The sequence below is a fragment of the Macaca mulatta genome, chromosome 10, assembly GCF_049350105.2.
Source record: "Macaca mulatta isolate MMU2019108-1 chromosome 10, T2T-MMU8v2.0, whole genome shotgun sequence".
NCBI lineage: Eukaryota > Metazoa > Chordata > Mammalia > Primates > Cercopithecidae > Macaca > Macaca mulatta.
The window spans coordinates 30,156,689-30,172,917 of NC_133415.1; the positions used below are offsets into that span (position 1 = coordinate 30,156,689).

A 16,229-nucleotide genomic window follows, 5' to 3' on the forward strand; every position below is an offset into this window, starting at 1 on the left:
TCAGTACCAGTCTGTTCGCTTTCTTGAGATAGTTACAACGGCCACTTTAAAACAATGGTCTTTTTGTTTTGTTTTTTTGTTTTCACCCTATTTATAAAGTCAGAAATCGTAAGTCCTTGAGCATCCACAGCCACTCAAGGACAAACCTTTGCTGAATGCTTCAAGCAGAGAGGGGGAGGCTGAGTATTTTCAAGGTGAAAAAAAACACGACGGTTTTTATCAGCCCTGTTTTATGCGACAATCCCAGGTCGAATCTGGATCAATGTAATGACTTCCTTTGTATGGACCTACGTTTTGTTCGTGCATTCATCAAGGCAGCTGGGAACCTGCAGCTCTGTTCACTGGCATGGCGATACCTCGGGGAACGGCAGGACAGAGCCACGAAAAGATAGCCAGCCTCACCACACTACCTGTTGCTCTTAGCCACCATGGCCATCATAGCCTGTGGCAGGAGATTTGGGGTGCCCCCGACCCCTTTCAGGAAAACACAGTTTGTGGAGGCTGCGTACTTTCCAGGCCTGACCGAGAAAACAATTCAAAAGACCCAAAGAGATTCCTCGCCTGTCCTGTCCCTTGAATGGCCTTGAACAGGGGGTCCTTCCGCTTGACTCCTAGCCCCTCCCTCTCCCCTCACCAAGAAAGATCCTCCCCATCTCTGCAGAAGCTTGACCGTCCCCCTAGAGGGCCTGGGAGGAAGTGGGTTTTGCAAACAGTCCCTGTTGACTCCAGTGCCCCCTGCTGGTCCCGGAGGCGAGATTCCGGCGGGGCTTCAGGGCACAGCTACCCGGCAGTCAAAAGCTGGGCCTGCCGCGCCTCCACACCGCTCCTGGACACCCCACCCGCTTCCCAGGCGTGACCCGCCAACAGGTCTGTATTGGTGACTAGCGACCAAAGGAGCAGCCCTGCATGTAGGGAAAGCAGGGCTGACTCTTCTGCAGGCTCGCGGGAGGGGAGGGGCGTGAATGCGTGGATTTCCGTGGAGAGCGGAAACACGGGGAGTCGAGGGGAGCATGCGCGGGCCTCAGAAAGTTGTGGAAAACTGACTCCCGGCAGCAGGGAGGAACGTGCACTCCGGACAGAGAGTAAGTTAATAGAATCCCGGGGGCAGTGGGTCTCTTCAGCCCAGGGGGTTACAGAAGTAGGTAAATCCAGAGATTTGCCCAGCCAAGGGCAGGGGCGTCTTTTTTAGAAAAGCGGGGCGGGGTGGGGCGAGGACCTGAGCTCACGGGACCCTGGAACCGGCCCCTGCACCCCGCATCCAACTGAGGAAAAGGGAGGTCACCACAAGCACAGGCCCAGGACAGAGTCCAGACTTGGCCGTCTCTGTTATCCCAGAATACCCCATCCCACACTCCCAGCCAGTCCCCCACCTCCCCACTGCCTCTCCATTTGCCCACCACACCCCCTTTTTCCACCCTGCCTCCACCCTACTGTCGGGTGGGAAAGGCCGCAGGCGTCACCTATTCACCCATCCCCACCCCCCTCCATTCCTTCCCCCCCCATTCCTTCCCCCCTCCATTCCTTCCCCCCCTCCATTTCTCCCCCCCTCCATTCCTTCCCCATCCCTTCTCCCCTTTCTTCCCACATCCCCACCCATCCCCCACTCTGTCTCTCTTCCGTCCCCCATCCCCCACTCTCTGCCTCTCTTCTCTCCTCCTACCCTTTCTTTTCCCCATCCCCACCCCTCCCCCAACCTCTGTCTTCCTCATCCCCACCCCCACCCTGTCTCCCTTCTCCCATCCCAACCCCGGCCCATCTTATGTCACCCTTCCCCCATCCCTCCTCCACCTTCTGTCTCTCTTCCCCCATCCCCTCCCCCTCCCTGTCTCCCTTCCCCACCCCCCCACCTTGTCTCCCTTCCCCATCCCCTCCCCCTCCCCCACCCTGTCTCCCTTCCCCATCCCCTCCCCCTCCCCCACCCTGTCTCCCTTATCCCATCCCCTCCCCCACCCTGTCTCCCTTCTCCCATCCACACTCCTCCCCCACCGTATGTCTTCCTTCCCCCATCCCCACTGCTCTCACACCCTGTCTCCATTCCCAATCCCCACGGGCCTCTGCCACTCTTTGTTTCTCTTCCCCCATCCGACCCCTCCCCCACGTGTTCCATCCCCCACCCCCACACTGTCTTTCTTCTCGGAACCCCACCCTGTCTCCCTTCCCCCATGTCCACCCCTCCCCCACCCTGTCTCCCTTCCCCCATGTCCACCCCTCCCCCACCCTGTCTCCTTTCCCCCATGCCCACCCCTCCCCCACCCTGTCTCCTTTCCCCCATGCCCACCCCTCCCCCACCCTGTCTCCTTTCCCCCATGCCCACCCCTCCCCCACCCTGTCTCCTTTCCCCCATGCCCACCCCTCCCCCACCCTGTCTCCTTTCCCCCATGCCCACCCCTCCCCCACCCTGTCTCCTTTCCCCCATGCCCACCCCTCCCCCACCCTGTCTCCTTTCCCCCATGCCCACCCCTCCCCCACCCTGTCTCCTTTCCCCGTGCCTATGCCTTCGCCACTCTGTTTCCCTTCCTTCATCCCGACCCCTCCCCAACCCTATGTTCCTTCCGCACCCCACCGCTCCTCCACCCTGTCTCCCCCATTCCTAACCCTCCCCCACCCCCTCCTTCTCCACCCCCATCTCCTCCCCAACCCTGTCTCCCCTTTTCCCTTCCTCCTGCTCCCTTTTTTCTGCCCCTCCCCCCACTGCTCCTCCTCCTCCCAGTGCTTGAAAATGAGCCTCTCTCGACTCTCTGGGCGACCTCGCTGGATCTCGTGAGATTTTGCCCTGGAAGGACTGAGAGACGGGGATTGGTCAGGCCAGGCTGCTTGCCCCGCCACAGCCGCTAGGGCGCTTGCTGAGCCATTGTCTGGTTCTTTCCTTCCAGCGACTTCGCGGCGTGGTGCACACTCTGAGGAAAAACGTAAGTTCGAGCCGTGATTCCTCCGCTTCCCCACAGGGTGACCTTGGGCTTGTGCCCCGGCACTACCCCTGTCCCGGGTCCCTGTTTTCTCTCCAGAAATGGGTTGAAGACCAAAGAAAATAATATGCGCCACTTGGGTCACCCCGGGCCGCATGCCCCGGAAAATTGGCCACAGTTGAGGAGTTGTGGCTGTCGCGAAGCCTTGAACCGAGGCCGCGATGCTCGTGTTTGGAGCTCCTCGGGGCGGGTGCGCATTTGTAATGCAGTGGATGCTCTGGGACTCGGCCCCTCTGAAGGTGCTGGGGGTTGGGGACGGCCCAGGTAGTGGTGTAGGCGTCCTAGGAAGGCGGGAGCAGAGGCAGAAATGTGGTTAGAGGACGGTAGTCAGGGTCCTTGACCACAGGGGTCACTTGTGACCGACCACATGGTCTGTTGTTCCTCCTGCGCCCTGGTTCAGCCCAGGAGACACTGGTGCTCGGGTTTGGAGCTAGAGATTTATAATGAAAGGGCGAGATTGAGTCGCCAGTTGTCATTTTCCTCAGCAGTATTTGCGGAGGTTTTTACAGGAGACTGTTACTTCCTAAATATTATACATGTGTCCTTCTTTTTGGAGCATTTTGATTATTACTGTCAGACGTGCGTGGAAACAAGTGACTGAGACCTAGAAATCCAAACGTTGGAGGTCCTGAGGCCAGCCTAAATCACTTCAAAATGGAGCGAAGACGTTTGCGGGTAAGAAGGTCCCCTGAGCTGTCTGAGGTGCTCAGAGAAGCCCTGTTCCCTCTGTCCTTGTCCCTCGAGCCAGATGGGAGCTGCATCCTGAGGTCCCTCACAATAAAAGAAGAGGCAGGTCATTTCCCCAAAAGAGCATTTCACTCCTCCTGCTGTCTTTGTCTAAGAATCAACCCTGGTGGCTCGTGCCTGTAATCCCAGCACTTTGGGAGGCCAAGGCAGGCAGATCACGAGATCAGGAGATTGAGACCATTCCTGGCTAGCACGGTGAAATCCCGTCTCTACCAAAGTACAAAAAATTAGCGGGGTGTGGTGGCATGCGCCTGTAGTCCCAGCTGCTCAAGAGGCTGAAGCAGGAGAATCGCTTGAACCCAGGAGGCGAAGGTTGCAGTGAGCCAAGATCGTGGCACTGCACTCCAGCCTGGGCGACAGAGCTAGACTCCGTCTCTAAAAAAAAAAAAAAACCCTAGGCTAGGCATGGTGGCTCATGCCTGTAATCCCAGTACTATGGGAGGCCGAGGCGGGCGGATTACCTGAGGTCAGGAGTTTGAGACTAGCTTGGCCAAAATGGTGAAATTCTGTTTCTACTAAAAATAGAAAAAAATTAGCCAGGCATGGTGGCCCACATCTGTACTCCCAGCTAGTCAGGAGGCTGAGACAGGAGCAGGAGAATCGCTTGAACCCAGGAGGTGGAGGTTGCAGTGAGCCAGGATGGCACCAGTGCACTCTAGCTTGGGCAACTAGAGTGAAACTCCTTCTCAAAAAAAAAAAAAAAATCCTAATGTATTGGGGACCTTATTGCCAAAACCACAATTAGATTCAGAACCTTTGCATGGGGTAATCAGACCCCACAGCCCACATTTCCAAGTGGTGTCAGAGAGCATGAGTTCAGGGAGGCTTTGATCTCACTGCCCCATAGGCTTGGGCCATTAGGGGTAAGTGTTCGTCCTGGGAAGTGAACAACAAGATTGTTGGGTGCCTCCTGGGGAGATCAGGGAGGACATGCAACCTGACTTGAAGCCTGGAGACTCGTACTGGAACCAGAGACTCAAGGATGACTGTGTGCATTGGACTGGGGGGTCATGCTCGGGTGCTGTTGGTATCCGCTCGCCTGTATTGGGTGCTGTTAGGATCCACACGCCTGTAATCCCAGCGCTTTGGGAGGGTGAAACGGGTGGATCACTTGAGCTCAGGAGTTCAAGACCAGCCTGGGAAACATAGTAAGACCCTGTCTCTAAAGAGTAGAAAAAGAGGCTGGGCATGGTGGCTCACGCCTGTAATCTCAACACTTTGGGAGGCCTAGGCGGGTAGATCACCTGAAGGTCAGGAGTTTGAGACCAGCCTGGCCAACGTGGCAAAACCCCATCTCTACTAAAAATACAAAAAAATAGCCGTGCGTGGGGGTGCATGCCTGTAATCCTAGCTGCTCAGGAGGCTGAGGCAGGAGAATTGTTTGAACCCAGGAGGCGGAGATTGCAGTGAGCCAAGATAGTGCCATTGCACTCCAAAAAAAAGACCTGAAGGACCTGGTGCAGATACTTTGGGGGTCCCCATTGGGATTCTATGACTAGAGAAGAGGGTGCAGACCACCCCCATGATGAGCTCAGAGGCCACTCTGGCCTGCGCAGCCCACAAGGACCTTAAGAACTAGTAGACAGGACATGCAGAAATACCTCCCCAATTCGTGCCCCGGACCCTAGGAGTCATGCTGGGCCCCAGTCTTTTCACTCCTCCCTTACATTGGGAGGAAGGACAGCACCTTTGTGCAAATGTGCTCCTGGTGCTGCTTCCTCTAGTGCCACTGGCAAACTGGCGGTGTGAAGCTGGACGGAGGAGTGTCACTGCCTCACAGGGAGATTGCACAGCTCAGAGATTGCACAACTCACACTTCATCACAGTCCCTCCTCCTCCCTTGGATCTCCTGGAAGCGGGGATCCCATAGAAACTTCCCTAACTGTTGGACTTCCTCAGTTTTCCTGTTTTTCCATGGTTTATGTGAAGCTTATCAGCCCTTTCTGACACTTAGATTGTTTGATAGGCAGGGAAATGAAGATCTATCTAAACTCCTCACGTAAGGGCTACCAATTCCTGCCTGCCTGGAGCTGAGCAGGTTCTTCCCCAGAAAGAGTCAAGGACTTACAAGACTAAAAATGAAAATGATGGTGAATTTTAGATTTTCTGTGAAGGCTATTTGAGGTAATGAATGAGAACTGCTGCTGCCTTTGCTGTGCCCAGTAGGTGCTTGATAATTAGGAACATTGACAGTGACCTTTATTACTAATCTCAGTCTTCCGTGGCTGATGAGGAAAGATGATTGCCTGGGAATTAAAGGAAATGTAGAACCAATTGTAGTTTAACCCAATTTTCACAAAGGCCGTTTGGTGTTGAGGGTGAAAAGTAGGAGAAAATAGTCTCCAGAGAGAGAACTGAAATGGAAAACACCCTTCAACGAATTACAGCCTCCTTAGGCAGGCCAGAGCAAACAAAGCCAGGCCCCAAGACGTTCCAGCTGGACACTTGCCAGTAGAATATAAGCATTGTGGGGACGTCACAGTGCATGAGGCAGAGAATGGCCTGGAGAATTCTTTGGGTGGAGAGGTTTCGAAACTTCAAAAGCACCAATGGGTGATCAGGCCCAGGATAGGAATCATCCCTAAGCAGATCCTTAAATGCCAAATGTAACTTCAATTTTTGTGAGAGAAAATGTATTTGTGCACAGTGCCTAGCATGGAAAGAGGGAAAAATTGAGTCTTAATTGATAGGCCTGATTGCATCTCGGTGACCAGAATCTCTGTGCCTGAGAAGCTTAGGGTCAAGAAGGCGTCAGCTGTTTCCTTGAAGTGTGGAAACATTAGTAATACTTAGGAAGGGACTGGCCATTGGAGATTATGTTTGGGGTAAAGGCCTGACCTGCTGCTTGTGAACAGCCCCGGTGTGGAAGAGGACACCTAACTATAAAGAGAAGGTCTTCTGAGAACTTCCTTAATGGCAGGGATGTGTGCTTTTGGCTCTTGTTTATTTCTCTCCCTGGCTCCAAGATTCCTAAGAAACCACGGGGTCTTTCAGACTTGAAAATGTTGCTGTCCTAGGTTGGGTCACCAACATTACCCTCCATCCCACCTCTCCAGCCCACATTCCTAGGTTTAATCTTGTCAAGGCTGTTTGCCAAGAGGATCCTGACTTTCTGGCAGAAAACACCCTTTCCCTCTAGGGAGGGAGGAAAATTGAACTCCCTCCCTGTCCCAGTGATTACCTTGGCTTTACTGGAACTGTCTTTTGTCTTCCTTAGCCATTCCCCTTTTTAATTTCTCTACTCCATCCAGGCCAAAGTCTTTCAATTCCACCCCCCAAAAGAATATCTGTCTTTGTGGTAATCCACTCAGTCCCGTTACAAATGCCCAGCCTTACTTCTGGCTAACTCCTAGTTGTAGTGTAATTTTGACCCAGCTTACTTCAGGACAGCCTTGACCTTCAAAGTCTGGAAGACCAGCCACCCCTCTATTGTACCTCCCTTTCTCCCTGAATAGGCATGTGATTTGCTGTGTTAAGGAACACGGAGTATAAGTGACAATTTGATACTTGGGGATTGTTTGGGAGTGGGGAGGGGTAATGACATGATGCTCTTCATAAAGCTATCTTAACTGGAGTATTTGGGTAATTTTGATGTGGCCAAAAATTCCCCCAACAGTTACACTTTCTGGGTGGTTTTGTTCACTTTTTCTTTCCGTTTTGTAAATGGACATCCCATTCAATCAGTTGAACCTGAAGTAAGTAAAAAACCCCACCAGGATTCACTGGCTGGAAATCCAGGAATGTAATTAGATTTGGCTCTCTCATTGGCAGCGTGGAGTTGAAAGGGGAAGGATGCCCAGAAAGGGCAATAATAGCTTCTGAGGTGCTAGAGGAGGGACCCAGAGGCCTTGAAGTCAATGTTGTGGTCCTCTCAGAGGTCTGGGCAGATGGCTTCTGCACCACACCTGGGTCTGGTGAGTCGGGAACCTCAGGCTATGGCCACTGCCACCTTCCCACTGTCAGCCCAGGGTCTCCATGGGCCATGAGGGCCAATGCTGCCTAGATGATTTTCCTTTTTCTTTCCTTACAAAGGAACAAGCTTTGCTTTTGCCTCTAAATGTAGTTTTGCCTTAATCCCAAACATTTTTCTTTGGTTATTGGATTATTTCTTAATGGATACACAATAATCGTATATATTTGTAGGGTACATGTGATATTTTAGTTGATGCATATATAGTGTGTAATCGAATTATGGCAATTAGTATAGCCATTACCTGGAACATTTATTATTTATATTGAATCCCAAACATTTTGATTTCTGCCATTTTGTATATGTTAAAAAATAATTTCTTAAACAGCTTTTTTGGAAAATAAAAGATATCTAATTAGTTGGAATTTTACTTTATTACAATTTAGATAGTATGTGGCAAGCAATTATAATTTGCATCATTTATGATTCTCTAACTTTTTAGTGATTTACTAGTAAGGCTTTTTTTAACTAAAAAGTTAAAAAATATTCCATAGATTTTTTTCTTTTTTTCTTTTTTTCTTTTTTCTTTTTGTCAGATGCTTTGGAATTAAAGACATTTTCTTTTTTCTTTTTTTTTTTTTTTAATAGAGATGAGGTCTCGTTGTGTTGCCCAGGCTGGTCTTGAACTCCTGGGCTCAAGCCATTATCCCACCTTGGCCTCCCAAAGTGCTGGGATTACAGACATGAGCCACTGTGCTGGAGGGTGGAGGCTTTTTCAAGACATCTAGTATACAAGATGGTAACTGTAGTTAATAATGTATTGTATACATGAAAATTTCTAAGAGTACATTTTAAGTGTTCTCACCACACATAGGTGAGATTATACATATGTTAATTAGCTTAAGGCACCCATTCTACAATGTATACATACTTCAAAGCATCATATTGTACACCATAAATATACACAATTTTTATTTCTCCATTTTAAAACTTAATGTTTTGGGGAAAAAGAACCAGGCTTTGTTTTACTGTGAATTGTTTGCTCCCTTGATTTCCATGTCAAAGTAATAACTTTTAATATATGTAAAAGAGACACAGTTAAAATACATGTCTCAGAATGGTTTTTTTTGTTTTGTTTTAATTTTACTTCCAATTGCTGTGTAATACTGTTGGGCTGCTTCTGTAGTTTCTCATTTAAAATTTTTTGGTGAAATATAATGGCACCCACTGTGCATTGTGTGTGTGTCCCTAATCTTTCCCATCTGGCTTGTTGGAGCAGAGAAGGATGCTGTTCTGGGCTATGTGACACTCCCCTTTGAATTGTCTTTGAGTGATCATCAGAAGCTTTTTCCCGGAATGAGTAGGCTCAGCTCTCAGGCTCCTTAGTTCTTACTTCCCAGGGGGACTAGAATTAAATAGAGTAGTGGGTAGATACAGGATGGGGCCAGTGGCCATCCTGTTTCCTCCTCTACACTTGATGAGATGCTCATCCTGATGCCAGCAGAGCTGTGGCTTTGTGGCCACCGAGTGCAGAATGGAATCGGGATAAACTGAGAACTCCCCTGCTGTTGCTAGCACAGTGACTTTGGCCCTGAGTTGGTCCCTCAGAAGGGCGAGGAAAAGATAGAGTTGCTTATGCTTGGGCTGAAAGGGATGCTTTGTTCCCTGTATGTTTCCTCAGGGTTCCATTCAGAGCCGATACATCAGCATGAGCGTGTGGACAAGCCCACGGAGACTTGTGGAGCTGGCGGGGCAGAGCCTGCTGAAGGATGAGGCCCTGGCCATCGCCGCCCTGGAGTTGCTGCCCAGGGAGCTCTTCCCGCCACTCTTCACAGCAGCCTTTGATGGGAGACATAGCCAGACCCTGAAGGCAATGGTGCAGGCCTGGCCCTTCACCTGCCTCCCTTTGGGAGTGCTGATGAAGGGACAACAGCTTCACCTGGAGACCTTCAAGGCTGTGCTTGATGGACTTGATGTGCTGCTTACCCAGGAGGTTCGCCCCAGGTACGGGTGATCTAGCAGCTTCATGTGGGGCCCTGGGAACCTGAGCAGGATGCAGCCGGGGTCAGGGAGCATGGAGCACCTAAGGCTGGGCCAGAGGCTCTGATGGTGCCAGCAAGGAAGTTCAGGGAGGCCTTGGGGGCCACTGCAGGGGTCACTCTTGGAATGGGCTTCTGGACATGGGGCACTGATTAAAATGCAGGTGTCTGAAGGAACATGCACCTGCTTCCTCCTGGTGGGGCAGGAAGTGGTGACCAGGAAGGATCCCAGGATCCTAGTGGGAAAGGGAGCAACTGATGCCTTTCTGATGTATGGAGTAAAAGTGCAGATCTAAGGCAGTTGTTTGGTGTTCTTACCCACATTATGAGACTCATGGTCTTATCTTGAGTTGATTTTAAAGCATCTCGGCTATTAACGTGTTTTTCCCCACAGGAGGTGGAAACTTGAAGTGCTGGATTTACGGAAGAACTCTCATCAGGACTTCTGGACTGTATGGTCTGGAAACAGGGCCAGTCTCTACTCATTTCCAGAGCCAGAAGCAGCTCAGCCTATGAGAAAGAAGCGGAAAGTAGATGGTTTGAGCACAGAGGCAGAGCAGCCCTTCACTCCAATAGAGGTGCTCGTAGACCTGTCCCTCAAGGAAGGTGCATGTGATGAGTTGTTCTCTTACCTCATGGAGAAAGTGAAGCGACAGAAAAATGTACTACACCTGTGCTGTAAGAAGCTGAAGATTTTTGCAATGCCCATGCAGAATATCAAGATGATCCTGAAAATGGTACAGCTGGACTCTATTGAAGATTTGGAAGTGACTTGTACCTGGAAGCTACCCACCTTGGCAAAATTTTCTCCCTACCTGGGCCAGATGATTAATCTGCGTAGACTCCTCCTCTCCCACATCCATGCATCTTCTTCCATTTCCCCGGAGAAGGAAGAGGAGTATATCGCCCAGTTCACCTCTCAGTTCCTCAGTCTGCCGTGCCTCCAGGCTCTCTATGTGGACTCTTTATTTTTCCTTAGAGGCCGCCTGGATCAGTTGCTCAGGTAAGGGATGGTGAGGTTTCTCTGCAGACCAGAGCAAGCCCTTCTTTATTGTAGTAAACAATAAAGGACATCTAGCATGTGCCAGCCACTGATAATGCAAGAGTGAGCAAGTCACTACCAGTTAACATGTCTTGTTCACCACTCTGTCCCCAAGCATGATATCACGTAACTACTACTCATTAGGGTTAGAGATATACATTAGGATAGATGCTATTAACAGTGACTCCTTGTTAGAAAACTCTGTAATGGGAGGTTGGGGTCTGGCAAGGGTGCCTTTAGGCATTCTTCCTTAGGAAGTGATGCCTAAGATGACCGAAAATAAGCAAGGAAGGCATTGAAGAAGGGAAAGCCTGTCAAAGGTGAGATTTGAAATTGTAAGCTGTGTACTCAACAGCTTCTCAACATGAGCTGTTCCCTCTAAACCCGACTCAAATTTCCTGTCTGTAAAGTGTGATTTAGAACTCAAGGTAATAGGTGGGAAATGCAGGATTCTGGAGATGTGGGAGAAGGAACAAGAGTGAGGAATTGCAAAAATTGATAGGTGGTTTGCTGATGATGCGGTGATCTAAGGTAGCCCTGCAGCCTGGGAACCCCCTTTGGATGTTGCTGACCCTGCCCAAGTTTGTCCTCTATGACTACTCCCCAGTAGCTTCATCAGGCACAGAGATACAGGTGACTGGGGCCCAGGCAGTGGCAGAGGAAGCCTGAGTTGAAAAAGTATTTTCGGTTGTATCTTCAAATACTAAAATTCACTGATGCCCTTCCTTGCTTGAGACATCAAATCAGGCTCTCTCAATTCAGTTCATGCTCATACCACCGAAGAGGTCTGTGTTGGACCCCGCCTCACAGGTCAGCCAAGAGAGTGTTTGAGATCTTTGTTTACTTGACCCACTTATGCAGCAAATAATGGAGAAAGGACTGCACCTGAACTTGTACTCCCTTGAATGCTCCTTTACAACATGGCATCCTGGGGGTTAACCATCATCAGGAAGACTTTGGGTTTCGGTGAAACGGGCCTCTCTCCAGTCTCCCCACCCCACTACCACCATTCCCCAGCACTAACTGCTTTGTCTGTTTGCAGGCACGTGATGAATCCCTTGGAAACCCTCTCAGTAACTAACTGCCGCCTTTCGGAAGGCGATGTGATACATCTGTCCCAGAGCCCCAACGTCAGTCAGCTGAGTGTCCTGAGTCTAAGTGGGGTCATGCTGACCGATGTAAGTCCCGAGCCCCTCCAAGCTCTGCTGGAGAGAGCCTCTGCCACCCTCCAGGACCTGGACTTTGATGAGTGTGGGATCATGGATGATCAGCTCCTTGTCCTCCTGCCTTCCCTGAGCCACTGCTCCCAGCTGACGACCTTAAGCTTCTGCGGGAATCCCATCTCCATATCTGTCCTGGAGAACCTCCTGCACCACCTCATCGGGCTGAGCAATCTGACCCACGTGCTGTATCCTGTCCCCCTGGAGAGTTACGAGGACGTCCATGGTACCCTCCACCTGGGGAGACTTGCCTATCTGCACGCCAGGCTCAGGGAGTTGCTGTGCGAATTGGGGCGGCCCAGCATGGTCTGGCTTAGTGCCAATCCCTGTCCTCACTGTGGGGACAGAACCTTCTATGACCCAGAGCCCATCCTGTGCCCCTGTTTCATGCCTAACTAGCTGGGTGCACATATCAAATGCTTCATTCTGCACACTTGGACACTGAAGCCCAGGATGTGCATGCATCTTGAAGCAACAAAGCAGCCACAGTTTCAGACAAATGTTCAGTGTGAGTGAGGGGAAAAAGGGGAAGTTGGGGGTAGGCAGATGTTGAGTTAACGGGATCTTTTGGGAGATGCATCCTATACAGTTAGAAATAGAATCTGAATTTCTAAAGGGGGATTCTGGCTTGGGAAGTACGTGTAGAAGTTAATCCCTATGTAGACTGTTGTAAAGAAACTGTTGTAAAGAAACTGTTGAAAATAAAGAGAAGCAATGTGAAGCACCTGGTGTCTTCTAGTATATGAATCTCCTTTCCCCATTAAACCTCAGGAAATCGCCAGTTGCTGGTTAAGACACTACTCATCCATGGTACTTATACCTTTAGGCTGGACAGGGTCCCGGCCCCCAGATATCATGGCACCATTAATCTCTTTGAGGCATCAGTTACCTCCTTGCTTATTTCTTTGGTATTCAAAGGGTGAGAGCATGCAAGGTGTATCCTCAGGGCTGGAACATACTAAGGAAGGGGCCAATAATGAACACCACTGAGTGAAGGGTTGTTCACAGGAGCCCTCACTACTAAACCCCCTGAGACCCTGGACTCAGTCCTCCCTGTTTTCCAGTGCACTCATAAGCCTCCATCCCCGGCCTGTGGCTGTGCCAGTATTGGGCTTGACTATGTACAGGTCAGACGCCCAGTACTGGGAGGGGATGTCCAGTACTGCACTTGAGGTGGAGCCTCTGGGCCTCATCAACCCATCCCATCAGGTCCAGCCCCTTTTTGAATTTAATTGTGACCCGTTTAAAACATCTAAATTCCTTTTGGCAAAACACTAAGATCATATTTATTTAGTATTTGTACCCACATTAAAAATGACTTCATCTTGTGGTCCTATCAGAAAATTACTACTTCAACATAAGAGTCTTCCCATCAATGAGGTAGTAAGCTGAATCTCAGCCAGTGAGATGCCCTGGATTTGGGGTTCCAATAGTGAACAAACTCAGGGCAGGTGCTAGGGAGCACTTAGGGCGAAGTAGATGGATGAATGTCAGATTTGGGAGTTGGGAGTAGGTGGAGGCCACCCTATAGAACAATCTATCCAAAAGGATGGGAGATGTCATACTGTGCAGGTGGACTCTACAATCCCTGGGCAGTCAGCCCACTTGCCTGCCACTGCTCCCATGCTAGTGTGTCCTGCCCTTAGGCTGTATCACCTCCCTCACTGTACAGCTTTCCAAAGAAGCACTTGGGAATAAGGTCACACACCAAGGCCCAGGGGCAGGCTCTATCTGCATGTAGCTGTGAGTGCCAGCACACCCAGTCCTGCCTGTTCTGAGGTCTCTGTCTTGGTGATAACCACCCATGATGCTGCTGGCATTGCAGACTGTCAACAATTTCCTATCTTGTGACACCCATCAGCTGGGCCCTTCAACCTTTTTTCTTCTGTTCCCATCTTCAAGCCTCCTACCCTAAGCTCTATAAGAAACAAAGTGGTTGGGTGTAGTGGCTCACACATGTAATCCCAGCACTTTGGGAAGCCGAGGCAGGTGGATCACCTGAGGTCAGGAGTTCGAGACCAGCCTGGCCAACGTGGTGAAACCCTGTCTCTACTAAAAATACAAAAATTAGCTGGGTGTGGTGGCAGGTGCCTGTATTTCCAACTACTCAGGAGGCTGAGACAGGAAAATCGCTTAAACCCGGGAGGCAGAGGTTGCAGTGAGCCAAGATCACGCCACTCTACTCCAGCCTGGGCAACAGAGCAAGACTCTGTCTCTATTTTAAAAAAAAGAAATAGGCCCATCAGCTTGTGGGCACATTTTGCCGTATTTTAAAAGCTCTCCCTCTTTCTCTCTTTTTAGAGATAGGGTCCCACTCTGTCACCCAGGCTGGAGTGTAGTGGCATGATCACGGCTCACTGCAGCCTCAACCTCCCAGGCTCAAGTGATCCTCCTTTCTCAGCCTCCCAAGTAGCTGGGACCACAGGCACACGCCACCATGCATGGCTATGTTTTTATTTTTTCTAGAGATGGGGATCCTTCCTATGTTGTACAGACTAGTCTTGAAGTGCTGGGTTCAAGGGATATTCCCAACTCAGCCTCCCAAAGTGCTGGGATTACAGGCATGAGCCATTGTACTCCAGCCTTGGCGACAGAGTGAGACCCCACCTCAAAAAAAAAAAAAGAGAGATTAATAATACGTACCTTGTAATGTCACAGTGAGGTTCACTTGAGCTAATTTTTTTATGTAAAGCACACATTAGAATGCGTAGAACATGGATGGTCCAGCACAGGATAATGGTTATTAGCTGCCTGCTGCAAGTAAAGAAAGAAAAATGCTGCATCTTGCTTCTGAAGCAGGATTCCTGACAGTAGGGACATTATTTGACCTGGAGATCTCATTTGAGAGATGAACCTGGAAAACTTTTTTCAGACTTTGGAATCGAAATATTCATAAAGTAGCTGGGTGTGGTGGCACACACCTGTAGTCCTAGTAACTTGGGAGACTGAAGAAGGAGGATCACTTAAACTCAGGACAAGGCTGCAGTGAGCTGTGATCATACCAGTGCACTCCAGCCTTGGCAACAGAGCAACACCCTGTCTAAAAATCAAAGGCCAGGCACAGTAGCCCACACCTGTAATCCTAGCATTTTGGGAAGCCAAGGCAAGAGGATCAGTTGAGTCCGGGAGTTTGAGACCAGGCTGGGCAGCATAGCAAGACTGCCCATCTCTATGAAAAAATTTTTGAATGAGCTGAGCATGTCAGCGTGCACCCATAGTCCCAGCTACTCAGGAGGCTGAGGCATGAGGATCACTTGAATCCAGGAGTTCAAGGCTGCAGTGAGTTTTGATCATGCTACTACACTCCAGCCTGGGTAACAGAGTGAGCTCCTGTCTCAAAAAAAGAAAAATAAATGGCTCATGCTTGTAATCTCAGCATTTTGGGAGGCTGAGGCAGCAGGATCGCTTGAGGCCAGGAGTTTGAGACCAGCTTGGCCAACATGGTGAAACATTGTCGCTACCAAAAAACACAAAAATTAGCTGGGTAATGGTGGTACACGCCTATAATCCCAGCTACTGGGGAGGTTGAGGCAGGAAAATCACCAGAATCCGGGAGGCAGAGGTTGCAGTGAGCTATGATTGTGCTACTGCAAAAGTCCGTCTCCAAACAAAATATTTGAAGTGGCATGGTGGCATGGTACTAATTGATGAGTTTTTTATAAGTTGACTTTGGCTGGAGAGAGACCTCATCTCTTTGGTAAGAGTAGCCATGCAAGGGAAAAGGGGAGGTGGTGGCTACCTAAGGTAGGGGAGTCATGTATATGAAGGCCCAAGGAAGGGGTGTCCAGATGGTAGGCAGTTAGGAAGTAAGCAGGGGGAGTATGGTACACACAGTAGGTTTCTCGGTATTGACATTCATGTTAGAGACACCCCATCTCTTTGGCAGACAGGCAGATTGGACTTACGGCATCTGGGCAATATGGATTTGAGAGGGAAGAATCTAAATATAAAAGAAATAGAGTGAGGTCAAATGCACTCCCAGGGAATCATCCAGAAGCAGAAAAGAGACAGAAAGAAGGCCTGAGGCTTGGGCAGAAAGGATAACCGTCTTAGGAAACGGAGTCAGGGAAAACCCAACAATTTCTAAACGCCAGAAAGGACGGCTGACTTGACCCAAAATTCAGATCAGTATGAGGAAACTAGATTAATCCTGCTCCTACTACTATTACTAACGGGACGTATCCAACGGGGTTCTGAGCGAAATAGCCCAGATTCTGCATCTGACATAAAGTCATTGTTAGAGATATATTTTCTTTGCTTTGCTTTTCAAATTTTTGTAGAGACGGGTTCTCATTTTATTGCCCA

General features: G+C 49.8%; 2 protein-coding genes across 5 annotated transcripts in view; one reads left to right on the forward strand and one right to left on the reverse strand.

The window, feature by feature from the left end:
- The window catches only part of LOC106996055 (immunoglobulin lambda-1 light chain-like), an 801,838-nt gene that overhangs the window by 430,303 nt on the left and 355,306 nt on the right, over nt 1-16,229 (reverse strand). The gene's annotated exons all lie outside the window — the stretch shown is intronic.
- Nucleotides 3-12,648, forward strand: LOC700564 (melanoma antigen preferentially expressed in tumors). Of its 4 annotated transcripts, none has more exons than XM_015149807.3 (6): nt 3-1,082; nt 2,874-2,909; nt 3,523-3,641; nt 9,305-9,627; nt 10,057-10,665; nt 11,747-12,648. In XM_015149807.3, exons 3-6 carry the CDS (start codon nt 3,621-3,623, stop codon nt 12,321-12,323), a joined length of 1,530 nt encoding a protein of 509 aa, XP_015005293.2. In that variant the 5' UTR covers nt 3-1,082; nt 2,874-2,909; nt 3,523-3,620; the 3' UTR covers nt 12,324-12,648. The 4 variants fall into 4 exon arrangements, with proteins under 4 accessions (XP_015005293.2, XP_001091109.2, XP_001090516.2 ...); XM_001091109.5 differs by having other exon boundaries at nt 119-867; XM_001090516.5 differs by having other exon boundaries at nt 638-867; nt 3,544-3,641.